At 42.5% G+C, this 26,914-nt stretch overlaps 2 protein-coding genes across 28 annotated transcripts in view; one reads left to right on the forward strand and one right to left on the reverse strand.

The window, feature by feature from the left end:
- The window catches only part of BRD4 (bromodomain containing 4), a 78,754-nt gene extending 59,380 nt beyond the window's left edge, over window positions 1–19,374 (forward strand). For all 8 annotated transcript variants that reach the window (XM_083490703.1, XM_083490708.1, XM_083490706.1 and 5 more), the window contains exons 13-21: window positions 6,052–6,104; window positions 7,099–7,426; window positions 8,351–8,881; window positions 11,309–11,421; window positions 11,606–11,762; window positions 11,923–12,050; window positions 12,233–12,444; window positions 12,784–13,045; window positions 14,497–19,374. In XM_083490703.1, coding sequence (XP_083346829.1) covers window positions 6,052–6,104; window positions 7,099–7,426; window positions 8,351–8,881; window positions 11,309–11,421; window positions 11,606–11,762; window positions 11,923–12,050; window positions 12,233–12,444; window positions 12,784–13,045; window positions 14,497–14,565 — 1,853 coding nt within the window. In that variant the 3' untranslated portion in view covers window positions 14,566–19,374. The remainder of the gene's footprint in view (window positions 1–6,051; window positions 6,105–7,098; window positions 7,427–8,350; window positions 8,882–11,308; window positions 11,422–11,605; window positions 11,763–11,922; window positions 12,051–12,232; window positions 12,445–12,783; window positions 13,046–14,496) is intronic.
- LOC310700820 (uncharacterized protein) overlaps window positions 1–26,899 on the reverse strand; it is a 38,471-nt gene extending 11,572 nt beyond the window's left edge. For 7 of the 20 annotated variants that reach the window (XR_014522840.1, XR_014522841.1, XR_014522842.1 and 4 more), the window contains exons 1-3: window positions 26,764–26,899; window positions 24,109–24,169; window positions 185–288 (exon numbers count right to left, since the gene is read on the reverse strand). Coding sequence is in view for 1 of the 20 variants with exons in the window: in XM_083490746.1 (XP_083346872.1) it covers window positions 20,699–20,779; window positions 24,109–24,169 (142 nt within the window). In the remaining 19 variants the exon portion in view is untranslated. Of the gene's footprint in view, window positions 1–184; window positions 289–2,080; window positions 2,227–20,698; window positions 20,780–24,108; window positions 24,170–26,763 lie in introns of all 20 variants that reach the window. The other 13 variants (XR_014522837.1, XR_014522838.1, XR_014522839.1 and 10 more) reach the window with 6 other exon arrangements.
- Window positions 26,900–26,914: the final 15 nt, after the last annotated feature.

Genomic DNA, 26,914 nt, shown 5'->3' on the forward strand with positions numbered 1-26,914 from the left:
TTTCCCTTCCAACAGCTCCTTCTACTGAACCTCCTCCAAACTACTTTTTTAAAACCTCTTCCAATTTTAAAAAGCAGTTTAGTGGTTTGGCATGAAAGCTGCTGAAGGATTGGCTTCACTGGATGACAGCCAATATAAATCAGGTCTTCTGGTTTCATTCTGAATTGTCCCACTTTGATCATACCTCTCCTAGTAGTAGGAAGGTGGAAGCTCTCTTTTCATGCTGCAGGTTGGAGTAGGCTAGTAACCCTCATTTAGGAGGAGTGATATTTCAGGTAGGAAGTCCTCCTTTAAAAAGAAAAAGTGTTTAATGTTAGTTTGCTGCTGCAAAGCTTCACAGGTCTTTGTTGCATCTACAGAGCTTCTATGTGAAAAAGGTTTCGCTATTCTGATCCATATCAGGTACAGCTCTGCACTAGTTCTGTGGAAGCCCATCTACATGGGAGCTCTGTTTGATAAGCAGCTGCTGGATTATCTTCAAGATTATAACATAACCATTAAGTGTATTTAATTTCAAAAAGGGTACTTTATACTTACTGTCCTCTACAATTTCCCCCTACAATCCAGAATTTTTTAATTCTTAGAAACTAAGCACCAGCATTATAAATAGTTGCCTCAAAAGTATATTTTCAGTATGGTTGCATATATGCATACCTGAAGGCAGAACAAACAATATCTAAAATTTTAATCTTTTTTGTACTAATGACTTGTAATAGAATTATTCAGTGTACATACTGTCAATGGCAAGAAACACTATGTATAAAGCTTTTAGGATTAGGGAGGCTACATATTGAAATGATTGCCTTTGTGCATTCAACACTACAGCACAGTGCTTTCTAACATTTCAGTAAAGGTTCTTCATTTATAAAAACTATTCAGGGCTTTTGAAATATATTGTCTTTATTAGTATTGTTAAATTGTTTTTTCGATTTTGCATTTGTTTCTGTCATTTGTTTTTTAATTTTTCTGAAGGGATAGATACGATAAAGGCTTGATTTTTTTTATTGGAATGTATAAATGCATGTTTTTAGCAAAGCTGTAATTCTGCTTTCCCTTATGCACAAGTGTGAACTGTTCAAAGTGCATTTGATAATGAATTGACTGTCTGCTGTCATTTTTATTCAGCTGTTCAGTTATTTTACCTTTACAAATAATAATTTATCAGTAATTTATATAATGTTTTTCTATTTTATCTGCATGCTTATGATTTAACAATGATGTAATCACAATAATTTTAAAATAAGTTGTATAGTATCTCTATTTTTGTTCTAAAATAATAAAAATAAATAAAGAATTTGGTTTGCTACAGAAAATGTACCTGTTGTAAGATAACTAAAATTGTAGTTTTTAACCTGTCATTTCAAAGTGGGGAAAATTACTTTTCACATTCTATACTAGCACCAGTCACTGTTGCTACTTCTCCTAAGGAAATCAAATAAACATATAAGATGACATATAAACTAGTTGGACCTTGATGCTTTTGAGAAAGCACTCACTAGCTTACCTGGAAAATAAAACAACTTTTCTTTTCTTTTTTTTAACACACCAGGCTTATTTTACTGAAAATCCCTTGTAGGATCTGATGACCAAAATAGGACCTTCTCAATGAACTCTGATTTTCATTCTGCGGGACTGAAAAGTGCAAATGCCAAAGCCTCTCCAAACTACTCTGTGCATGTGTGAAAGACACTTCTGCACACACAAGGCAGGAAGTTTGACCATTTTTCTACCCTGCCCTACAAACTTTGGGGCCCCCTGAAAGCTATTCCAGAGGGTCCACCAGCCTTTGGGTGGAGCCCTTCAGCTTGTATGGGAGCTGCCACTGGAACAGGGGAGAAGATAAGCCCCCTTAGCACAAGCAGAAGCAACCTTGTGATACTTGGAATGCTGGCCAAGGTCTATAGAGGAAGTTAATCAGGTTTTGTATACATGTGGGAAGTGGGGCTTTTGAATTACTTTATGGTCATTCTAACAGTTTTAAATAAGCTGAAAACTGCATTAAAATCCAGAAAGTGCAGTTCATAAAGTCTGTGTTGTGTTTGGATGTTTTTGTATTATTTAAAATTAAGCATTATCTTACCTAGACAAGTGTGCTGTTATCAAAACATTTTAATAACTATTCCAGTTGAAACAAACAAAGAAAACCTTCACTTCTGCCTCTGCTTGTTCCTTATTTTGAATAGTGAAATGCTGATGGTGCTACTTGATGATCCAGCTTCTTTTCACCTATGTGACAGTGAACATCATAGTATCTTGTGCACAAATTCATTAGTTTGTCACACATTTGTGTAATTCTACTGAAGGGTGTACTGAATATTTAAATCACAGCATGAAACAGTGACACATAAAGTACCTATTAGGACCCCCCCCCCCAGAAGAAAGCTGCATTTCAGGAATAGACAGCTGTCAAGTCACCAAGTGATCAGGCTCAAATGATGCCAGAAATAATTTAAATAGCCATGTCAGTTTTTTCAGGTTGCTTAAGTTGAATGCTTGCCCTTAACAATTCCCTTCTCTCTCTCCCCCCCCCCCCCACTTCGTATTGTTTACACACACAGCTAAATTATATGGGAGTTGCAGAGTATGGGACCAAGAAAATAAAGCACAAAGAATATGCAGCTCATAACCTTGTATATTTAGACGTTAACTCTGCTTCATCAAACTAAGTTACGTTTTCCATAGAAAAATAATCTCCCACTTTACAGGAATTAAATTATCTGACCTGACAATTCATTTAAATAATGCCCTCATCCAAAAATGTATCAAAACCACTCTGAGGCCCTATTCATAATACATTATCTCAGGAGTATGTATGCGGCCAAATATAATGTCATTTGAGTTTTCATGCAGTTGCCAAGTTAAAGCGTAAATAAATAAATACCTATGTCAGTACAGCGGCAGATATTTATCATGTAATCTCATATAGGAAAGTGTTATCACAAGCCCATGAAGCTTTGGCCACAGTAAACTGACTTAACAGCAACCATATTGCCGAAATAACATTTGAAATTAGTTTTAGAAGCATCTTACAATAGTGCAGTTAGTTGGAGTATAATATAGACAGATGAGTGCAGTCAGCTCAATATACAAAAATATGCTGTGAAAATTTCATTATGACAGGCTTGTCATTGACTAAAAAGCTATTTTAAAAATCCAAGGTGGATTTCTGAGAAACTGAGCACTGAACAATATTTGCAAGCCAGGTTCAATGGATGCCCCAACAAGGATTCTAGGTGGATTTGACAATGTGTTATACCTGTGATGTTATGGTAACTCCTAGGGCGATAAAAGAAGGCTGCTTCCTTACAGAAGCACCATATTGTCTATTCAGCTACATTTACAGAAGCTCAATTCTGAAGGCCCAGGTCTTTTAAATTAAGGGCTGGAAAATCCTTGCTCCTGGTATGGGCTGTGTTTGCATGCTTCACACATGCATCCAGGCTTTCTCCTTTGGAGCCCTTGGAAGCAGCTACCTGTGTGGTTTGCATATTCAGGAAAGGTTTTTAAATTACTTCCTTAACTCATTCATTGATTAGCTCGTTCTTATAAGGAAGCTGATATTGCCACATACAACTATTAGAGAGATGTAAGCACAAGTACAAACACAAGACATCAGCATCAAAACCATAGCTATTTTGCCCCTTTTAGTCAGCTAACAATTCCTCATTTATTAAAATGGAATCCCAATATTTATAGTTCTTGTTAGAAATAGAATATTGTCTAATAATAGCACAAGAGGCCAGTGTTTTGCAACAGATCACACATTTTCATATATGCATGTGTGCATCATTTACCCTTTATTCTATCTGCTCCATAGCAATGTGTAGCATGTGCTTTTTAGAACATGCTAAGCACTGAGATGTTACTGATAAACTGAAAACTTGACATAGCACTGTCCAGTTTCTTAAACAGCTTTACTCTCAAGGTGTCACTTTTAAAAAAGAATTACAGTAGCTAACGTGATCTGTAGCTGGTGCCAAGCTGTCTTCTAGGGGTGGTTCTACCTATTTTTCATACTATTCACATTCTAACCTACATCAAAGAGCCACCAACTGCTTAAGTTAATTGCCTCACAGGTAATTTGGCCAATAAACTGCTATCCCCATTTCACAGGAATGCTCTAAATCATTAAACTGCAACATGGAATTTCCCTCAAATTATGATTGCATGGAAAGTAGAAATCAGTAGCTGGCACAGTAAAGGTCTTTCTCTAATAAAACATCTGATACTTAGAAACCTTTTGGATCCTTGTAACCAAGTAGGGAAAGCTGAACAAGTTCCACTAACTGCTATTTCCCCAATAAAGGGCCTGGTGGTAAACTTGTAGATTTTTTTCCAAGAAGGATAATATCGGTGCAACTGATAGTAGTGGTAGAATATTGATAAGAACGTGATACTTGTTGCTATTTGTGGGGAAGGCTATGTGGTTCTGTTTTAAGAGCAGTAAAGGGGTCCTTCATATGCTGTCTTTATTAGGCTGTGGCTGGTGACAAGTTTTGAAAGGCACCTTAATTTTCCAGAGTTGTAGCCAACAAAGTCCCATTAGCACAAGGATTTCCATCTGCCCAGTGAGACTTGCAGTCCCCACAACACCCCCCAAATTTGCTCTATAGAGTTGGGGGAAACTTCCAGAACAGGTTGTGGGTGTGAAGAGAGGGAGAGAAAGTCTTGTTGCTCAGGCAGAGGTCCTTGTGCTATAGGACAACTTACTCTTTGCCAGATGGTGCGCTGTTTCTAACTCTGACCTGTTCTTTAAGTTGGTAGATCTGAGCCAACTTCCTTTCAACAGAGACTGTTTGGGCTTTTTATAGAGACTAGGAAAACACTTTCCTTCACTGAAGTACCTTCTACAGTTGTCTTTGTCCAGTTGTACACATGTTTGTCACAAGAAAGTCTCTCACACGCTCACCTGCACCCCATTGCCAGCATGCGAGGGATGAATCCTACCCAGATGGTTACCTTAGCTTTCTATTTTTTCTGAGATAGCCTTAAGTACCAAAAAGCCATCAAACTGAGAAAGGCAGAGCATGGTCTTCGTGTGAGGACATTTTTGTAGCAATTTTACTATGTAATGCAAAGCTTAACCAAATGTAGTAGTAAAAATTCTAGAGCAAAGTGTTGCTCTGAGGCTACCTAGGAAACAAGCCTACATGGGATGGTAATGGCAGTTAATTCAATACAGTGGTACCTCGGGTTACATACACTTCAATTTGCATATGCTTCAGGTTACAGACTCCGCTAACCCAGAAATAGTACCTCGGCTTAAGAACTTTGCTTCAGGATAAGAACAGAAATTGTGCTTCCGGCAGCAGCGGGAGGCCCCATTAGCTAAAGTGGTGCTTCAGGTTAAGAACAGTTTCAGGTTAAGAACAGACCTCCGGAATGAATTAAGTACTTAACCTGAGGTACCACTGTACAATAGTGAAGTGGCACAGGTGTGGCTGCGTTGCTCTCTTGGCTTCCCAATGCCAGTTGCTGAGAGGGGCAGGACAGCAGTGAGCCTACAGCATACCAAGCTCCCCATTCCCTTGCCCCTCCTCTCTTGGTAATTGGCAGTGATGTGCAGCATTGGGAAGCCAGGAGAGCAATGCAGCCCCACCCACACCCCTGGCCACAGCTGATTCAGCTGCTGCTATTATTTAGTATTGAAAGTACAGAGGAAAGCTGTAGTAAAATTTATGCAGGCAGCTTGAGTTGTTGGAGGAAGATGCTCACAAAAGTGAATTGCTAAGCCCAGGGGTTGCTTTCTTTCTCTTGAGTCTTTGACTCAACAGCTTGCATTGGTTGTAATGGCATCTTTGTAAAATAGAAGTGGTTAATTCATTGGGATTGTTCTAGGCATGTAAAGGGATAGAGAACATCTTTCTCTATGCATATACGTATTGGGGGGGGGGGGAGGAAAAATCGGGCAGTTTTCTATGGATTCCAGAAATGACTTTTGTGCCTTTTGATTTGAATTTCATAGTCATAAAATAACTTATATTAAAGAGCATTACATATAAACAATGTTATGAAAAAGCACTGTAATTCTCTGTTGTTCTTTTCCCCCAGAAATGCCTCCAAAACTTAAGAAAAAAGGACATTCTGGACGAGAACAGAAGAAGGTACATTGTTGTATAGGGGAAGATACTTTAATGTTTCTCTGCTTGACATTATGTTAATTTATCACAAAGAAGCCCACTCCATGTCCAATAGAATGGGCAAAGCTTTGCTCATCTCAGCTCCCTAGACCTGTCTCACATGGGAAGGCAGTGCAAGATATGGAATCCTGCAATACAGAATATGGAGCCAGTAGGATTCATTCATCTAGGCCCCTAGCATTAATCAAGGTTTGGACTTTGTGAAAGATAGGGTACAGAATGGACAAGGAATTATCATTGGGTCCAGCTCTCAGGTTTCCTCAAAGGCTTAATGTTTTTTCCTAGTTGAAGAAGTAAGTGTTTGATTATTGAGGAAGTGCAGCTCAAACAAGAGAGGCTGTTATAAAAAGATTTTTAAATTGCCTTTTGAAGATTTTTTTACTGAAATTCTTAGTATTTCAGTTAGTTCCATCACATAAGTACAGTTTGGGAGCAAGAAGCTAAGTATTGAACTTACCTTGCTCTTTGTGCAGTGCTATCTTTCCTGGCAGAATACTTTTATAAATTTACTGATTGCTGAAGCTGGCATTGAGTATGGGGCTGGGGCAACAGTAAACTTCAAAAAAATACAGTGGGTTTTGTTTTTTTCTAAAAGAGTACTTTATTTGGTTGCATATTTTTCTTCCTAAGGCTCGGTGGTCTGCTATACTCTTATTAAGGTATACACTTCGCACAAGTGCATGTACGAAGTTTCAGCAACCAGTTTTTGTAAAAGCAAGCAACTTCGGGAGAAGATTTTTTATGTGGAGAATTATCATGGGAAAGCTAACACATTTCCCACAGTTTTTCCACTGCAGCTCCCCTTCTCCACACTGTTTTTCTCCATCCTAGCGATTCAGTTGAGTGAATGCTGGGAAGGAGAAACTAGGGACAGGGCGGTCTAACGAAAGGGGTAGCACTCCCTCCCCGTTGTTTCCCATGCAGAAACTTGATTGTATACTCTGTTTCTTTCCTGCAGCATCACCATCACCACCATCAGCAGACGCAGCAACAGCAACAGCAGCAGCAACAACAGCCACAGTTGCAACCACAGCAGCTGCCCCCACCACCTCCTTCAGCCCCTCAACAAGCAGCCCCTCCAGTCAAATCCTCTCCTCCAGCTTTTGTTCCAGTGCAGATCCCAGTTATGGAGCATCCGCTCCCAGGGAATATGTTTGACACTATTTCACATTTCACTCAACCGATTATACACCTTCCTCAGCCAGAAATGCCGCCCCATCTCCCTCAGCAGCCTGAGCACAGCACTCCTCCTCACTTGAATCAGCATACAGTAGTTTCTCCTCCAGGTGAGTGCTGTTTCTTGGATGTGCACTAGTTTTTTAAGTTCCTCATAGGACATTGTGGACATTTGAGCAATATTGCAGGCCAAGGGAGTACAAATCAAGGGGAAGTTTCTCTTGAAATCAGAGGGCCATTTTAGACATAATGTTCCTAGTTTGCTAAACCATGGGGTTGTATCCAGTGAAATCATTCAGTACGTTTCCAAGCACAATTCAAAGTGTTGGTGCTGACCTTTAAAGCGCTAAATGGCCTTGGCCCAGAATACCTGAAGGAGCGTCTCCACCCGCATTGTTCAGCCTGAAGTCCACTGAGGTCCAGCTCCGAGGGCCTTCTCGGTAGTGGCGCCCACCCTGTGAAATGCCCTCCCTTCAGATGTTAAGGAGATAAATAATTACACAAATTTTAGAAGACATCTGAAGGCATCCCTGTATCAGGAGGTTTTAGCACTTGATGTCTTATGTTTTTAGATATGCTGTAAGCCACCCAGAGTGTGTGTGATCAGTGTGTGAAGGGGAGGAGGCATGGGATGGGGAATGTCGTTCAGTCCCAGTTCTTGTTCCCAGCTTGCTAAACTGTGGTTTAGAAAGACTTGAACATTGTATCAACACTAGGCCGTAGTTGAAGGGTCAGGATTTTGAGTTTAAAGAGCTGGTTTTCTATGCCATAATGTACAGGATCCTTTCTCAGTTGACCTCTTTTACACAGAAAAAGTTGTGTGGGTCTTTTTTGTGTGTGGTGGTGGTGGTAAAAAAAAAGGTGACCTTCCACCTGAAACCTGTAGTAGTACAATCCATTCTACTGTATCAGAGCTCAGCAACCTTATTCCCATTCAGCTGCATGCATAGACCTGACCTTAATCTGTGAGAATAATACAACTGTTTTCCGTGTCACAGTGTTGATGTAATGTCTTCCTGCTTTCTCTTCTGCAGCTTTGCACAATGCTCTGCCTCAGCAACCCTCAAGACCTAGTAATCGAGCTGCAGCACTCCCCCCTAAACCTGCTCGGCCTCCCGCAGTGTCACCAGCTCTTAACCAGCAACCCATGCTTCCGCAGCCCCCACTTCCCCAGCCTCCCCAGGAGCTTTTAGAGGATGAAGAACCTCCTGCTCCTCACCACAACCTGCTGAGTAGTAGCCAGATGCAGCTGTACATTCAGCAGCTGCAGAAAGTGCAGCCACAGACTTCTCTCCTCCCTTCAGTGAAGGTCCAGTCGCAGCCTCCGCCATCCCTGCAACCTCCCCCCCATGCTCCAGTGCAACAGATGCAGCATCAGCCACAGCAGAGGCCAGTACATATGCAACCAATGCAGTTCCCTCCCCATATCCCTCAGCCTCAGCCACCTCCGCAGCAGCACCTACTCCCGCAGCAACAGCCGCCGCCGCCACAGCCGTCAAAACCCCAGCAAGTCATCCAACACCACCCATCGCCGCGACATCACAAGCCAGATCCCTATTCAGCTGGTGAGTAATCTAACGTGAATATAATAAACACTTGAAACGTACCAGGGTGGGGTGGGGGCCCTGAATTGCTTTGCTTCCAAAATCTTCCATGCTTTACTGATGTTATTTATAATAAAATCAATGGAGGCTATCACACTACTTAAAAGTCATGAATTGAAGAGAACACAAGGAAGGAAAAGGGGGGTTTCTAACTGGAGTTATTGTGGGTTTTTAAATCAAATTCATCTCCAATATATTTTTGTTTGACAACGTTATACTATTGTATCCATTTAGTAATAACAATTTCATTTTGACAAAACATTGACTCTTCAGTAGCCAACAGTTTTTCCTTTGTGCCTGTACTCTGTTCAATTAGTGCCATGCATAGTGTTTCTTTTCAGAATGCCCCTTGCTCATTTAATACCTCCCCTAGACTTCAGTTTCCCTTGCTTAAAAGACAATAATATTATAAGGTGAAGCAATCCATTGTCTTAGATTATCTGAGCTATTAGGTAAAATGCATTTGACTCAGGTTTTCTGTTTTTGGATTCAAAAATCCCATGTGTCCTGCTGCATTATTCTGTATTCATATCTCATACATACATACTATGTTATGATCAGTGTTAGAAACTAAGATATGAAAGCTAGGAGCTAAATGGCACCTTAAACCTAGGTTATGGCGCAACAACAGAATGTCTAGGCACACTTTTTTATAACAAGAATACAAAGATGAAAATGAATGAACTTCAGCTAAAATATTATGTTCCTTCCCCTGCCCACCCCCCTAATATTCTTAAGAGGTTCTCTTCTCCAGTCTTCTGAGAGTAGCTGGAAGTGGGGAGGCAGAAAAAGGTTCTCCTTTCCTTCCATTCTGCCGTTTTAATCTGAAATCTTAGGTGCAGTACTGTACCCAGAGCTCAGAAACTGCTCAAACTGCTCATACTAATGAAATTCCCTGTCACAAAATATGCCTAGCCTAGAACAATGGGAGTTTCGAACACCGGTTATGATATCTCAAAAGGACTAATACAGTGTAAATGGTGGCCCATCTGTAACTAACCGAAAGAGTCCGCTGCTGAATGATGACACCTTGGGAAAAATATAGCACTTTAATCATTGTTCCTGCAGGCAATGTAGGAGCAAAAGTTAAGGTGCTATAATGTGCTCACTGTAGGACAGAAGAGCCAGAAAACGTTTTCACAGTCATAGTGCTGGATTTCTTAAGGAGGCATAGTGAAGTGTTTTGTCTGGGTCTTCACTTCTTCCTCTTCATAGCTAACATTCATTGAGCACGTATGTACTGTATATAATATTAACTCTTCCTAAGGAGCTTGCAGTGTACAATAAACAGACAAAACTGAAATGGAAAAAGGGAAAAGTCATGTATTAACTCATTTGTAGTTTGGATGGGAAAGGACAGAGTCACATAGTGATGGAGGACTAGGTAAGTGAAGTCTGGGTGGCTTTGCAAAGGCTTTGCTAAAATAAAATAGTTTTGAACAGGGGTCGGCAACGTTTTTTGAGGCCAGGCTGGTCCACTCCCTGGCAGACCTCTCCGTGGGCCAGGGTGTGCGCACCTGTGCGTGCACTCAAGCTATTTCCAGCGCTCCTCTGTCCCGGAGGTGCACCAGAAATAGCGTGTATGCACGCGTACGGGCGCTCCTCCGGGTGAGGACACACTATTTCTGGCGCACTTCTGGGACGGAAGAGCACCTGTGTGCATGCGCACACGCTATTTCCGGCACTTTTCCAGAAGTTGGTCTCCAAGGCGGAAAAAATGGTGTTGGGCGGGGGGAGCACAGAATTCCCACGCTGATCCACAGAACAGCTGTGGGCTGGTTCCAGGAAGCTCATGGGCCAGAACCTGCCCATGGGCCTTAGGTTGCTGACCTCTGGTCTTGAAGAACAATTGAAAGGCATCAAGGAAGGTAACTTAATTGATTGGCAGATACTGATCAGGGCATAGGTAGCATGCAGAAGTCACTGACAGGAACTGAGGGGGGGATGAGAGTGGAGATAGGGAACATTAAATGTGAAAAATAGCATTTTGAAGCTTTTGTGAAACACATTCAGAATCCACATACATAGGTTATGGCTAGACCACATAATGGTGCAGACAATGAAAGATCAACCTCTAGTTTGCACATTGCTTCATTGGGCTGATTCCTGCAAGTATGCAGCAAAACACACCCATTCTCCATTCACTGATGAGCATATGATAGATAATCTGAACATGCTTGAGAAACATTAGAGGGCAAAAATGCTTTTAATGAACTCATATTTGGTAAATAGCTAATAATTTAGTAAAGGCGTTCCCAACCCCAGTTGTAACACATTCTGGTCAGAACTTCTACTGCAGATCATTGGCCCATTATCTCAGAACTTTTGGTTAATGGCTCTGACTGAACTGTGATAAGAAGCTGATGGACTGGTGCTGAATTGTTACAGGTCATTTGAGAGAAGCACCTTCTCCTCTCATGATGCATTCCCCACAGATGCCACAGTTCCAGGGGCTGCAACATCAGTCTCCACCGCAACCAAATGTCCAGCCAAAAAAACAGGTAAAGACATAGTGTGAATGTAAAGGACTTTCCAGAATTCAGTTTGCCCATGAACCTTGAAAACATTATCAAGGTGAGAAAACAGGTATTTGCCAAACACTTGTAGTGCAAGATGGGGTGGGCTTACACAGGGAAAGCTACGTTAGGAAATTGTGATTGACATGCGTTTGTCCTGCTGTGACAGGAACTGAGAGCCGCATCTGTGGTTCAATCACAGCCTATGGTAAAAGAAGAAAAGATGCAATCCCCAGTCATCCGAAATGAGACTTTCAGCCCAGCCTTGCGGCAGGATCCTCCCAAACACCCAGAGAGCATCAAGCCACCTACACATATCCAACAACGTGAGTGACAATTGAAATCTGTTTGTCGAGTGTGATGTGTCATTGTAGATTTGTCCACATAAAAGAGGAAAGGCTAAATTTCTCATACCGATCCATGATCAATCCTTCTATAGTGCCGACCAACAGGAACAGGTTTTTACAGTGATTATTGTTGTTTCAGGAACAGAGATGAAGCCAGTGGACAGTGGGCGGCCTGTTATAAGACCCCCAGAGCAAAATCCACCACCTGGAGTCCAGGACAAAGAGAGACTGAAGCAGGAACCAAAAACACCAGTTGCCCCTAAAAAGGTAACAGTCCCATTATCAGCAAGTGTCTCTAAAAGTGAATCAAGAGTATTATAACTATCCTTGGAAAATGTGATTTTAGCGATCTGGGCTGAATTGCTGACACTCCCGCTAGGCATTGTTTCTTAGTGGAACAGAGAGTTATAGTTATAAGCTGTAATGTACTACTTCTTTTTCCTCCTCAGGATTTGAAATTAAAGAATATGGGCTCCTGGGCAAGCTTAGTGCAGAAGCACCCCACTGCACCATCCTCTACAGTGAAATCCAGCAGCGACAGCTTTGAGCACTTCAAGAGGGCAGCCCGGGAAAAGGAGGAGCGTGAGAAGGCTTTGAAGGCTCAGGCAGAACAAGCAGAAAAGGAGAAGGAGCGGCAGAGACGGGAGCAAGAGAGAATGAGGTGAGAGGAGCCTGTACTGCTAACCCATTCACCTGCAAGTAAGGAGCAAGCACATGCTTCATTGTGTTCATATAATTTTATGATCATAGGTGCTGTAATTTGGCATAGGTGTGCTAGGACTTGTTTTTGCTATGCCAACCTGCTGTTAGGTAGGTTGAAGTCAAGCTATAGCAGAAATCCTATACCCCCGTTGTTTTGTATTTTCACGGTTAACAAGCTGTCGAGCAGTGCCTTCAAATCAGCATGTTATTCCTGGACGCTGTTAGTACCTTCTCAGGTGCTAAGGAAAAGATGCAAAGAGTAGCGTATGGTTTTAATGGTACTTTTGGTCTTGGGTAGGAGTCGTGAAGAGGAGGATACTCTGGAGCAAGCTCGTCGAGTTCATGAAGAAGTCCGACGGCGCCAGGAGCAGCCACCACAGCATCATCAACCACCACCACCACCACAGCAGCAGCAGCAACAGCAGCAGCAGCAGCAGGTGTCAGCAGCAGCCTCTGCTCCCCAAGCACAGAGCTCTCAGCCGCAGGCTTCTCAGTCCATGCTGGACCAACAGAGAGAGATGCTCAGAAAACGAGAGCAGGAGCGAAGGCGCAGGGAGGCAGTAAGTGAGGGAGAAAGGGATTATTGGGGTTTGAATGAGAAGCTATTTCGACAACAAGCTAAACAACAGAGGCTCACTTTGCTGGTATAATTTTTAATTTGCTGACTACGTGCCAGAGATCCTCAGTCTTTTTCACAGGATTCTCACGTTAAGCCTACAATCCCATGTACATGTACCTATGTGTTAAGTCCCACTGAATTGTGGAACTTCTGAGTAAAGTAAACATGTTTAGGGTTGTGACTGTAAATCAGGTGTCCCTCCTAGAAATAGTTGTTCCATATTCATTGACAAAGCTCTCAGATTTCCCTCTCTCTAAATTTCTACATTTTTCTTTTCTTTGTTTCTTACTGACCTTCTATTTAATATACTCTTTTCATGGAAGTTCCCAGAGTCTGCATTTTACAAGTGCACAGATACTGTCCACACATGGTCATTGCTCCATGTGCACATAATGCTAAGTCATGGTTTGTAGTAATGGCTTCAGCAAATGCTGAGTTATCTCACAGATGAACAAACAAGACATGTCTTGTTTCTTGAAAGCTTGGTTTATGTTCTAAATGCCACTCTTGCCTTGTGCCTTTGTAGCTTGATGAGCATCTGAAGTGCAGTGGCCTAACAAACCAGAGCTAAGCAGAGTTGTTGGGTTTTGATATAACCCCTATCTGTAGTTAAAACAAGACATGTTCATAAGCCAACAACAACTTATGGTTTCACATTGTGGGTGGCATTAAGTTTTTCTCAAAGTAGACCCTTTAAAATTAATACGCCTAATTTAGCCATGTTAATTAATTTTAGTGAGTCTACTCAGACTAACCAAACTATGGCTTGGTGTTATGTGTGAACCGGGCCACTGAGGTTTAATCAGATTTGTCTTCAGCACAAGGGGGACCTTTATTCCACCTAAGCTTTCATACACACAACTTGCTCTTCTTAGGGCCAAGCCATAGGTGTCTACTTTGAAGTTAAATTATACTTCCTTCTTGTCCCACTTTCGCATCCTTCATTCTCTCTCTTCCTCTCCCTCTCCCATACCAACACACATTTCTCAACATCATGTTCCCTGACACTGTCACTCTATCCTGTTTCTTTTATAAGGCAGTGGTGTAATAGATAACAGAAAAGAAAGCACCATCTGCCGGAGCCCTTTTAATGTTGTCTGGTATGATTTCCTTAGACCTGCCAAACATACTGTGCTATTCACTAGGTTTTCTGGAGTCAAGAACTCAGCCTGCCCCTTTATGGAAGAGACAGTGCGCCTGGCCAAGCAGGCCAGTGATTGCCACTGCCTGGTGGGTTCTGCAGCAGAAAGCCCCCTTTTCTAGAATCATAGAATCATAGAGTTGGAAGAGACCACAAGGGCCATGGAGTCCAACCCCCTGCCAAGCATGGCTATCTGAATATAACCTGTCCTGCAAACCTGGGTGACAGTTGCCTTCTCTCCTCTTTTCCAGATGGCAGCTACTATCGACATGAATTTCCAGAGTGATTTGCTGGCAATATTTGAAGAGAATCTTTTCTAATAGCGCCTGGTTTTCTTTGCCTGACTCCTTAATTTCCTGGCAAATCTTTGACTCTCCATAGTGTTGTTGGCGGCTGGGAGGAGAGCATTCCTGCAGCCTTTCTGCATGTGTGACAGATGCGGCCTCAGAAGGATCAGCAGAGTCTGCCTTACAATGTGATTTTCTTCCCCACCCCGCCTCACTGAAGAAAGAAAGACCAAGACAAGCCAACTCTGTACTAGGTTTGAGTCGGTGGACATGCAGTTACCGGGAAGGGTGCCCCTGATCACTTGATATTCTCTATGCCAAACTTACTTGCAGTATATCCAGGACTTAATGCTGTTCACCCCTTTTCTATTCTTAAGAGTTCTGAGTTACAGAATGTCTTTGACTCTACAATGCTGTGTGCTGGCAGCACAAGACACTCTGCATTGAGAGGCTGTGTACAAGAAGACATACAAGCTGTTTCCGAGTCCTGTCATCACTGGCTTTGCCTTTAACTAAACTTCCCACAAGCCTGTAGCTGGGAGCCATTCTCTGTAAGTGTTCGCTTGTGAAAAAGGGAATAATTTAGCGGAGGTGTCAAGTGTACCTGGCGATTTGAGTGAGGTTTCTGTTTTTAGCATTGTGTGGAGGTCCAGGAATCTGAGCTAGACTACCAACCAAAGTCAGTTTCTTTCAATCTGTTTATTTTCCTCCAGACAAATTGGCACTGCTCAGCTCATGAGTGGGTATTCTTGTCTCTTCATTATGGATTGGAGTGGGGAAAACATTAGCACCAGGGGTATCTCCCACCCTGTCAATAGTGTTTGACTGTGGCTGTATTGTATAGTGAATATAGTTGGCATATATTTGTTTGAGTTTTATTGGTGAGCCCACCAAACTCTGTAAAGACACTGCTTATATTTTGCTCAGTTCCAGACTTTTCATCTATATTTTTAACTGTAATACCAGAAAGATACATTTTGGGTTTTAAATGTCATGGAGTCTGTTAAATTAGTTTTTATACAGCAAAGGAGCAGCTCCAAGGAGGGAGTGGGAGTGGACTTGGATCAGCAGGAAGGCCTGCTCCTCTTGCCTTCAGTTGAGTTCTCTCACACACTAGCAGTGATCGTTTTCCCAGCACCTTTAGTGTGTTTTTTTTCCATTTTACTCTTTGAATTGTTCCAAGTTTATGTGCCATAAATACCCACTATACAGTACAATACTGGTGTGTCAGTATTGGCCAATCTCTGGAGTAATTAATTGGTTTTACTTTAATACGGTGAATATGCATTTGGTCTGTACTGATCATGGAATAAACTCATCTCTTTTTTTTTAAAGTTGGTGTCGTACTGACATTTCTTTTAAATCCTGCTTGTGATGAAAAATTACTTAAGGGGGTAAAGCTGCAAAAGGACAGCTTGCCCCCTCACCTGTCTTGCTCCAGCAGAGAAGGGAATTCTCCGGCCACAATTAGCAGGGTTTCTTTTCTGTCTTGTCACAAACCTGGGAAAAGCTTTCCCTGGGAGCAATCCTAAAGCAACAGAATTCCCTAGAAACTGTAGGAAGACAAAGTATCAAGCAGTTGGTGCCTTCTCAGAAGAGACTTTCCCAGAAGGCATCTTACCCCATGGCTGGTTTCATGCTGTAGAACTTTCCAAAAGTTGGAAAAGACCATGCAGGGATTGCTCTCAGTTACTTCCTCTTCCTGCAGTGGACAAATCTTAGCAAATGTATGATGTAGCTTCCAGCAGTGAAAATTGGTCCACTTCAGTTGCAATGAGAAAGAGGCAAGGTTTGTCTGCTTATGGACAATGGTCCTCCAAGCCTTGGACAAGTCCCATGTTGTCAGTGAAATTCTTTTAAATTTGGCTGCCTGAAAAGTGTTTAGGTTTGGTGCATTTGGACTGGCTGCAGCTGACCCCTGGAGGATCCAGTGAAAGGAGAGGAAGGAATAGATAGTTCACCTTTCTGTACTCTTCCTCCAAACAAGTGTTCTCGGAGGACCTCCTGGCCCCAGAATTTGACAGTGTAGAGCTTGTGTTGATACCTCTCTTGACAAAATGTGACTGTTCTGACAGAAACTGTCCTGAGTCTGGGTCAGTGGGGTTGGGCTATTGAACACTGTTATTCAGTGTACTTATTCCTGGCAGCTCGGGCCCTCCCTGGCTAGCTGCTGTAGAGGATGCTATCACTTTGCGTGAACACCTCAAACCAACCTCACTTCTGCGCGTTCAGCCAAAGACACCCCTATTTTCCCATATGACATAAGTTTTGAAAGACAGTTTGCATAATTTGCCATCATCTTTTCACTCATATGAGATGCATTGCCCAACTAGATTATAACTGGCCAAATGGGAGATAAACTCAGCCTTGTATTATATAATATGTATGTTGTGAAAAGGGTGGTGTCCAAAATGACATAAATATAGGTAGCAACTTATGCTGGGCTACCTTCATGTCTCCAGACCTGGAAAAGACTGTACTACCCTTACTCCTCATGTGATTTTCCAGTGTATTGGGAGGAGTGGGAAAGGCGATACCTAAGGTAGCTCTCAACTGCCTCTGATTAGTATTGCCCTTGCATCTTTTGGTCCTTTTCAGCATCAATCTCAGGTCTTTTTGCAACAGGTGTGTATTGTGGCCTGCTGCACAGCTCCAATACCAGGCTATAGGCTGCCACTGTCAGATGGCATGGCAGACCATGTGTCACCCATTCCCAGCCTAACTTTGGACTTGGCCTTTCAATGAGCAATTAAATCTCTATGCCCTTAGTTGTCAGAGGTGCATGGAGCAGTAGCCATGTACTGAAGGGAACAGACTGAATTTAGGGGCCAGTGATTCTTTGGTATTCTTGTGAGCTGTTGGTCTTCACACTGAATTTTTACCTAAAGGTGCCTTTTTAACTCTACATCATTAGAAGATCTCCAAGCTTTTCTGTGTAGAGTACCAGACAGTTGGGTACTTTGAGGGAGTGAAGGGGTGTCTAAAGAAGAGATGCTCCCAAGATAGCCTCTGTGAAGGCTGTCGAGTATTACCTTGCTGAAAGGATGTGCAAGTAGGTGTTGGTCAAGCTTTCTGCCACCATGAGTTGCTTAAAGCAAGCAAAATGTTGTCTGTGTTCTCCTTCTTCCTGGTAGTTGCCAGTCTTGAGAAGGCCAAGGGGGTGTTTGCACTTCCATCTCCAAGCCCAGCAGATCTGTATTAGGAGTGGGCTAGACTTCTGGCCAATAATTGCCCTTAGCTTTAAAATGCAACTGTGTAGTCCAAAGGATGCTGGGTTTCTGAGGACTGTGCACTGGCCTGGGGGGGGGGGGGTCACTGTATGCTTGGGAACGTGTAGCTGTTCATTTTTTGGACCAACATAATGGTAGTCACAGTACGCTGGATTGTACACAAAACTAGCTTCCACCCTTTAACTGCTGGCGTGTGAGCATTATTACTTCAGAATGAACAAGATGTTGAATCTCTCACTCACACAGATTCTTTGTGAAGGTTTAATTGATGGATTAGCCCTTGGTTTTAAATTGTATCCCAGAAATTGTCAGGGAAAGGGGGCTCATGTTACTGTGGCTACGGCTCAGAATTAAGTAGAAAGAGCCCCTTGCATCCCCTCCTCTTCCCTGTGCCACTGGCGCATCCTATTTACCACAAGTTCATTAACTGGCCTTAATATTCTCCTCTTGGCTCTTTTTGTGCAGATCTTTGATGGGGAAGTAGGAACTTTGGCTTCCCTTCTGAACGTTGTTCTGATCTTTTCATTTCCATTGCCAGTCCTTTCTCACAGTATTCCTTGCCCCCATGTCTCCCCCACCCCCACTTGCCCTTTTTACGAAGCACTTTGGATGATCATCTCCCTCCTTTAATTTTAAGCTCAGGGTTTTTGGGGTACTTTTAGTGCACATCCGCTGTAAGAGTTGATCACAGATGAGCTCACATCCACTGTAAGAGTTGGTCACACATGAGCTCATCACAATTGTACATAATAAAACCGCACCATACTGACAAAAATAAAGGCATAACAAAATGGAGATGCTGGAACTTCTACCAAGAGAGCACCCTCAGCTGTAAAATTTTAAAAATATATAATTTATATGTATGCAAAGAACAACACCCCTTGTATCTAGTCAGTAGTGAGGTTAGTCCTTTTTTAATGTTAACCCCTCTTTTTGCATTTGACATTTGCCAAACCTTGTCAGTAGTTGAGAGTTCCAAGTAGTGATAGAGTTTTTTAGATTGGTGGCTTACTCAGCTGTCTCGTTCTTCTTCCTCACTCTCCTCCCCTCCTTTCTATCTTTTGCAAACTTCTTGAAATGTTTACAGGCTTGCACCTATCTACTTTAATTTTTTAAAAGCTGTACTTGGTATTTTATTTTTACACATTTCTGAATGATGAACATAGGGTGATATCGTTAGTTGGGACATGATTCTTTTTTTTCTGCCAAAGGTATTTTTTGCTATTCTTGTGTTTTATTTTTCTGTTTTTACAAAATGTTTGTGTTTATAATTTGGTTGTCATTCAGACTGAGACATATTTAATTTCCCTTTCTTCCCCCAACCCCCATGTATGATTTTAACAATTACAGACATTAGATGTAGGAGTCTAGCCTAAATGATGTAATCTTGTTTATTTTTTCCCCTTCTTCAGTCTTGTACAAATGAATAAGAGAAATGTACAATCCCACTGTACTTAATGCACGGAACGCTTGGCAAATAATTATGTCAGTGAATTTGAAACTTGTATTAAACACTTTAGACATTTGTAGAAGGGAATTCATAGAATTTTCACTTATATACTAAAGGTTTTTTGTGCAGTTCTCATTGCAAAAAATAAACATTTGTACTGAAGATATGAAGTACACTTTTTTTCTTTGATCTTTCGCTCTTGTACAGGAAGACTTGGCAAAGGCTACACTGAATGTTGGGTCCCAGCTCATCAACTGGTTTCCCTCACTGTTCAAATTTCAGTTGCATGTTGTACAAGCTCAGTTCTCTGAAAGCCCTCCCCAGTACAGAAATTGCCACTGCAATTAGTTTTCTAATAATATTTCAAATCTACCCCATACCAAATGCTGAAATATCAGCACTGCAACCTATATATGCTCTGATGAATAAACTAATTTGTTCTGTATTTAATAATTTCATGATGTTTTAATTATTTTATTGTTTTTTATAAGTTGATGGTATATAAATGCTTATTTTAAAAAAATTAAGTCTGCCCCATACCAAATGTTGAAATATCAGGACTGCAACCCATTAAAATAGGAGACCACAGTCAAAATCCAAAGCTGCCAGACAGTACTAGAAACAGGATGTTTTGTTTATTTATTTATATTAAACTTGTATAGATCTCAGGGCTGTTCACAGCATAAAAATACAAGATTAAAGCACAAAATATATAATAAAAATAAGCACAAAACCAAAACACCAGTAACCTCTGTTCCTCCTGCCCAACACATTTTAAAGGGTATAGGATGTCTATTAGCCCAAGACCTGGTTGAAGAGGAACGTATTCGCTAGGCAGCTAAAGGTGGATAATGATGGCGCCAGCTGGACCTTCCTGGGGAGAGCACACCACAAATGGAGATCCACTGCAGAAAATGCTCCTTCTGTTGTTGCCACCCTCTCATGGAGGAAGCGCATGAAGAAGGGCTCATATGATGACTGCAGTTTCCAGGTCAATTCATATGGCGAGAGGCGATCCTTGAGATATTGCAGTCCTGAGCCATTAAAGGCTTTATAGGTCAAAACCAGCACTTTGAATTGGGCCTGGAAGCTAATTGGCAGCTAGTGAAGTCAGGTCAGGATCGGTGTAATATACTCAAACCGGCTTGGCCCCATGAGCAACCTGGCCACTGAATTCTGCACCAACTGAAGTTTCCAAACTAACTTCAAAGGCAGCCCTACATATAACGCATGTCAGTAATCTAACCTAGAAGTAGACCACAGAAGTTAGGCTATCCCTGCCCAGATAGGGGCACAGCTGGGCCACCAGCTGAAGCTGATGAAAAGCACTCCATTCCACTGAGGCCACTTCAGCCTCAAGTGACAGCAAAGGATCAAGAAGTACCCACCCCCCAAGCTACATACCTGCTCGTTCAGAGGGAGTGTAACCCCATCAACAGCAGACAACCTCCCATCCACCCAGTCTAAAGAACCGCTTCAGTCTTACCTGGATTGAACTGCAATTTGTTAGTTCTCATCCAGTTAATTACCAAGGCAAGACAACATTCCAGCACATCCACTGCCATACCTGTAGACGTAAAGGAAAAGTAGAGCTGAGTGTCATCAGCATATTGCTGACAACATACTCCAAACATCTGCATAACCCCACTCAGCAGTTTCATGTAAATGTTAAGCAGCATAGGGGGGAAAGCAAATCCTGAGGAACCCCACACTGAAGGCTCCATGACGCAAAAAAACCACACTCAAGCATTATCCTCCAGAAATGTCCATCCAACTAGGACTGGAACCACTGCAAAAACAGTGCCACCCATCCTTAATTTGGACAGCCGCTCCAGAAGGATACCATGGTTGATGGTATTGAAAGCTGCTGAGAAGTTAAAGAGAGTTAACAGGGACACATTTCCTGTCTCCTGACAGAGATCCTCAAACTGGGCAACCAAAGCAGTGTCTGTGCCAAACTTCGGCCTAAACCCTCTTTGAAATGGATCTAGAAAATCAGTTTCTTCCAAGAGCACCTGAGTATGATCTGCGACCACCCACTCAACCTTGCTCATGAAAGGGAAGTTAGCAACTGGCTGGTAGTTGTTAGATTTTCTGAACTGAAGGTGGGTTTCTTGAGCGGTTTTACCACTACCTCCTTCAAGCAGGCAGGGACCACCCCCTCTCACAAGGAGGCATTAATCACCTCCCTGCTAGCTTTTATCAGCCAAGAGGGGCAAGGGTCCAGAGGATGTTATAAGGTCAGCAGTGTGCCATAACCCCCATAATCTACCTGCCTCGAGTGAGTGAATTGTGTCCTGCCTTTAAATATGATTTAGATTTTTTCTCTATTTCATTTTATGCTAGTTTTAATGTATGTTATTCATTCATTCATTTGCTGTTGTTAATTCACTTTGAGTGAACTTTTGTAAAAAAATACCAACTAGTAAGTTTTTTTATTATTGTTTTATATAACCCATTATCCAACCTCCCTAACCATAGCTGCTTACAACCAGTCCAAATACAGTAAAAAGGGTTTACAACAATCCTGAAACATCCTCAGATGCTGCCGAGTCTTCAGGGGAAGGAAGTCCTGCAATTGCAGATGTTGCCATTGAGAGTGTACACAGATGGTAATCTCAAGCAGGCTGGTATCAGCTGAGTGTTAAGACCACCAGCATCTTTAAGAGGTGTACACCATCAAAGGGCTTTACAACCCAAACTAGCATCTTGAGTTGAACTGTATCCAGAAATCACTGAGGAAGAAGTGGAAATACTTGAAAGGGCTGTAACATGTTCCTTACAACCTGCCCCTGCCAGGAGATACACTCCTGCATTCTGCTCAAAGTTTAAAACGCTAGAACAGCTGGTATTTTGGCAATGATGAATTATCATGATGGGCACTCCATTGCTACAGAAATGATAAAAACAGTAGTGATGTGACAACCGTTTGAAGCTGCTATGTGACTGACTACATCAAATATCAGAGCAATAGTAATAGGGTTGCATGGCCAGAATATAAAATGGGGAATCAGTGATGCTCAGTGTGCAGGTGCCTACAAAACCACTAGTAGAAGGAAGAACTATAAAACATTCAAGTCTCTGTTCTGTGTGATCTCCCCAATTCGCAGTTTTAAAGGGCATTTTGATCAGATGACCCCTCTTTCAAGGGAAGTGTTACAAATTGGAAAAAACTCTGCTATTAGTCCCACTTTACAACAGACTACTGGATTAAGTCATACTTTTTACTACAAATGGTTTTGTATGTAGTACAGGCAGCAGTTGGCAATACAGTGGTACCCCGCAAGACGAACGCCTCGCGCGTCTTCCCCGCTGTCCCCGGACCTCTTTTGAAGCAAGGGGCGGCGGGGAGAAGATCGCTTCTCCCCGTTGCCAGCCCCTCTCTCCCCGGACCCCTTTTGAACCAAGGGGCGGCAACGGGGAGAAGCAATTACCACAGGGTACACACAATGATACAATTCTCTTCATAGTGGTGGAATGATTATACCTCATATAATCAAATGGGTTATTGACAGGCTCCCTTACTAGAGCGTATTGTTAAATTTCTATAACATCCATTTGAAGATCACAGGGCAGTTATAATATAAAACCACAGAAACGCATACCATAATAACAAACAAAACCAATAACTCCACACACATAGTTTAAGAGGCCACAGCTTGTTATTTATAACAGTATACAAACAAGCACATTATTATTCATATCAGATGCACATCAGTGTCAGTTTGCATATAGTAGTATGGGGGGGGGGTTCTAGAAAGGGGTGGTGAAGCTTGCTGAGCATCCACCCAAATTTGTTGAGCTGAAAGGCTGCCAGAACGCACCAAAAAGGTTCTGCTGAGTTCCAGCTTTAAAAAAAGCCCTGGTATTATATACCTGTTCCTAGTAATGGCAAGCTCTGGAAATGTTCCCATGTACCACAAGTAATTACAGTGGTACCTTGGGTTACATACACTTCAGGTTACATATGCTTCAGGTTACACACTCCGCTAACCCAGAAATAGTGCTTCAGGTTAAGAACTTTGCTTCAGGATGAGAACAGAAATCGGGCTCCAGCGGCGCGGTGGCAGCAGGAAGCCCCATTAGTTAAAGTGGTGCTTCAGGTTAAGAACAGTTTCAGGTTAAGAACGGACCTCCGGAACAAATTAAGTACTTAACCCGAGATACCACTGTATTGCCAATAAGTCTGTAATCCTTAACTGAGGATACATTCATTATACAGTGGTGCCCCGCAAGACGAATGCCTCGCAAGATGAAAAACTCGCTAGACAAAAAGGTTTTTCGGTTTTGCGTCGCTTCGCTAGACGAATTTCCCTATGGGCTTGCTTCACAAGACGAAAACGTCTTGCGCTTTTTTTAAAAAAGCCACTTGAAGAGGCGCAGTTGCGACGGACCGTGCTTCGCAAGACGAAAAACATCGCAAGACGAAAAGAATCGCGGAACGAATTCTTTTCGTCTTGCGAGGCACCACTGTAGCTGCTAATAACGCGAGTGACATGTTCTTAGCCACACTAGCAGCAATAGTCATCTTAAGCCTATAGATGGCACATTTGTGTTCATTCATGCACACCAAGGAAAGTATCAGCTGGCATGGAGGAAGTATAAGAGACATGTGGGATGTGGGTGGAAACACAGTTCAATGAGATTGAGCACACTCAGTGGCCACAGAATGCTGTTTTAAGTTTGGGAATAAGAACACATGGAGGGATGATGGATAAGCGTACCCTGGAAGACAGCACTCCATACTGCAACATTTTGTTGCAGATATAATAAGCAACTTTGTTTTATTATTGAATTGTCCAAAGTGCTGAAGAGCTGGTTTTAATGGTGACACCTAGGACTATTCCTAGAGCTGCAAGTATCCCTAACACAACTGCGCAGTCTTGGGTTTCTTACCTGTTTTGCACTGGGAGCTGAGTATTATTCTCCTGGGAAAACTGACATCTGAAGCTGTCATCTGAAGGATGAAACAAATAGGTAAGGTCAGGCATATAAGCAGCAGGATAGCCTAGGCCTGCAACTTAACTTCTGAGCAGATAGATGTCTCAGTAATCAGGATTTTGACCATGTTTTATCAAATGTCTATTTTCTACAACATGTTGCAAGTATTTGAACAATTGTGATACTCCAGTGGCAGGCCCATGCAGAGCTTGTCTGAAGCCTGGGAAGTGTCTTGTCAGAATAAAGTTATAAACTCAAACAAAAAAGCAGCTGGTCCATGGAGGCCGCCTCCCGCCAACTTAGTCCTTCAAGTCCCAGGGCAAGTATACCTGGCTTCCCACCCACTTTTGCAGGAACATGCCACTGAAAGAGGGAGTCCCCATTTTCTGACACATTTCAGTCCCCAAGATTGCGTGGGAATAGCTCAGTAATGTAAGGGTTCACTTAATGCCACCCATTTAGTTGAATAATTATGGTGTGGTTGGTACCAATCATTGAAACAAATAGTTCTTATACCAGGGAGGTGCAGTGAGTGAAGTCTTGTGGTTTCTGATAGTATTGAGGCCAGAGCCAGATGTAAAACACTGGTTTCTGCCATGTGCAAGGGTGGAATTCAACTTTTAAAATCTTTCTGTTCACCAATGATGTATAGCTGAAAGCACCTTGGGGAGGGGAAGCAATAACTCAGCTTTGTCCCTTGCTCTTTTTTTACAACAGGAAATCTGGGGAAGCAATGTGTGTTTGGGGGGGGGATAGCTTGAAAACATTCCTTTTTAAACATTAAGTTTTGTATTCTTTTTCTCTTTAATATATTGTTAGTGCTGGCTCTTGACATTTTTGCTTCTGTTTTTAATTCAATAATATGTTATATATATATTCAGATTTCTCCCTTCCAAGTAAAATGGTTTTTTTTTATTACATGCATACCACGTATCAGGACTCCAGTTCACGGGCAATTTCACAACCTCCATGAGCTGGTGATGTCCAAATCAACTTATCTAACAAGCAATACTATTTACATATGAACTAAGCCGAGGATTCCGTTTCCTCCACCCATTTTAGCATGTGACGCTTAAGGCGTCCTGAGAATGAGGATGTGCATCCTGATATTTTCACCAGCTATCATTGCTGAACTTAACTCTTGAAAAGCCCACAAGCACAGCATGACCATGACAGAACTCTGCTGCTGTTACCAAGGAACTAGTATTCAGAGGTAGAATGAAGGTAGAAGGTAGCTACCATGACCTTGATAACCCTACCCTCCATGAATTATTTAATCCCATTTTAAGCTAAAGGTAAAGGGACCCCTGACCGTTAGGTCCAGTCATGACCGACTTTGGGGTTGCGGCGCTCATCTCGCTTTATTGGCCGAGGGAGCCGGCGTACAGCTTCCGGGTCATGTGGCCAGCATGACTAAGTGAACCAGAGCAGTGCACAGAAACGCTGTTTACCTTCCCGCCGGAGCGGTACCTACTTATCTACTTGCACTTTGACGTGCTTTTGAACTGCTAGGTTGGCAGGAGCAGGGACCGAGCAACAGGAGCTCACCCCGTCACGGGGATTCGAGCCACCAACCTTCGGATCGGCAAGCCCTAGGCTCTGTGGTTTAACCCACAGCGCCACCTGCGTCCCTTAATTCCATTTTAAAGCTGTCTAAATTGGTGACTATCACCATTTCCTGTGGTAGCAACTTCCGCAATTACTATGCATTGTGTTAAGAAGTACTTTTGAATCTCCCACCATTTAACAGGTTATAACGTTATATGAAGGAGAAACCTTCCCTATTGTCCCTTTCTCTACACCATGCATAATTTTATACACTTTATTATATTCCCCCTCCCCAGCTGCTTTCCCCGCAAGCTATAAAGCCCCAAATGAGTAGGACCAAGCATTTTACACCTACTGTAAAACATACAACTAGTTGGGAATGAATGTTTTGTTTAATATCAAACTACATTTTTGTATTATGTTCTGTAACTAATAATACGCTTCGGCCCCAATCCACCTGTGGTGGTATGTGGGTGGTTCCTTTTAACTCGCCCAGGTTGAATTCCTGTCTTTTCCTGTTTATATCCCAAAGTACACCTGTCAGGACGCACCTATGTTGACGTGCTTTAATCTCCTTCACCAGTAATTTTAATTATGTTTAAATGTTTTAATTGCTTTGTTTTTATTGGTAATTTTAATATTTATGGCAAACCGTTTTGGGGTAGATCTGTTAGATATATAAACAAAACTAAAGGAAACTTGCTCAGTCTCTGTGCCCGGGAGAGCTAAAAAAACTTAAATTTGGATCTGCTTGGAGTCTTAACAACGGGGTCGGTTACTCCGCTCTATAGGAACGACCATGGGTCGGCGTTGAGGTGGAACCATGGCCGTAGCCAGGATTTTTGTTAGGGGGCAGAACATCAAATCTGTATGGATTATGTGGGGCTTGACTACGCCCACGGTTTGAATCCGAGTGGGGCCCTTCAGCTAAATGAAAGAAAAGGCCGTTTGTGCGTCGGGCGGGGTGCCACTTCCCTTCCTTGAATCCCTGCGAGGTTCCTGGGAGTTAAACGGGCCTGAACAGATGGGGGTTTTCTTGAGGAAAAAGAACTCGGCCAATACCCGGCTCTTTCTTGCCAGCCACCATGCTAGAAACGGAGTCTCCTTCGGGCGAGGTCAGGCACCTCTCGGCGGGCTCGGAGTCAAAGCGGCGCCCTGAGCTCCGCCAGGCGAGCGGGGAGCTGCCGGGAGCAACAACAACCGCCTCTCAAAC

Source organism: Podarcis liolepis (assembly GCF_965112155.1).
Source record: "Podarcis liolepis genome assembly, chromosome: 2".
NCBI lineage: Eukaryota > Metazoa > Chordata > Lepidosauria > Squamata > Lacertidae > Podarcis > Podarcis liolepis.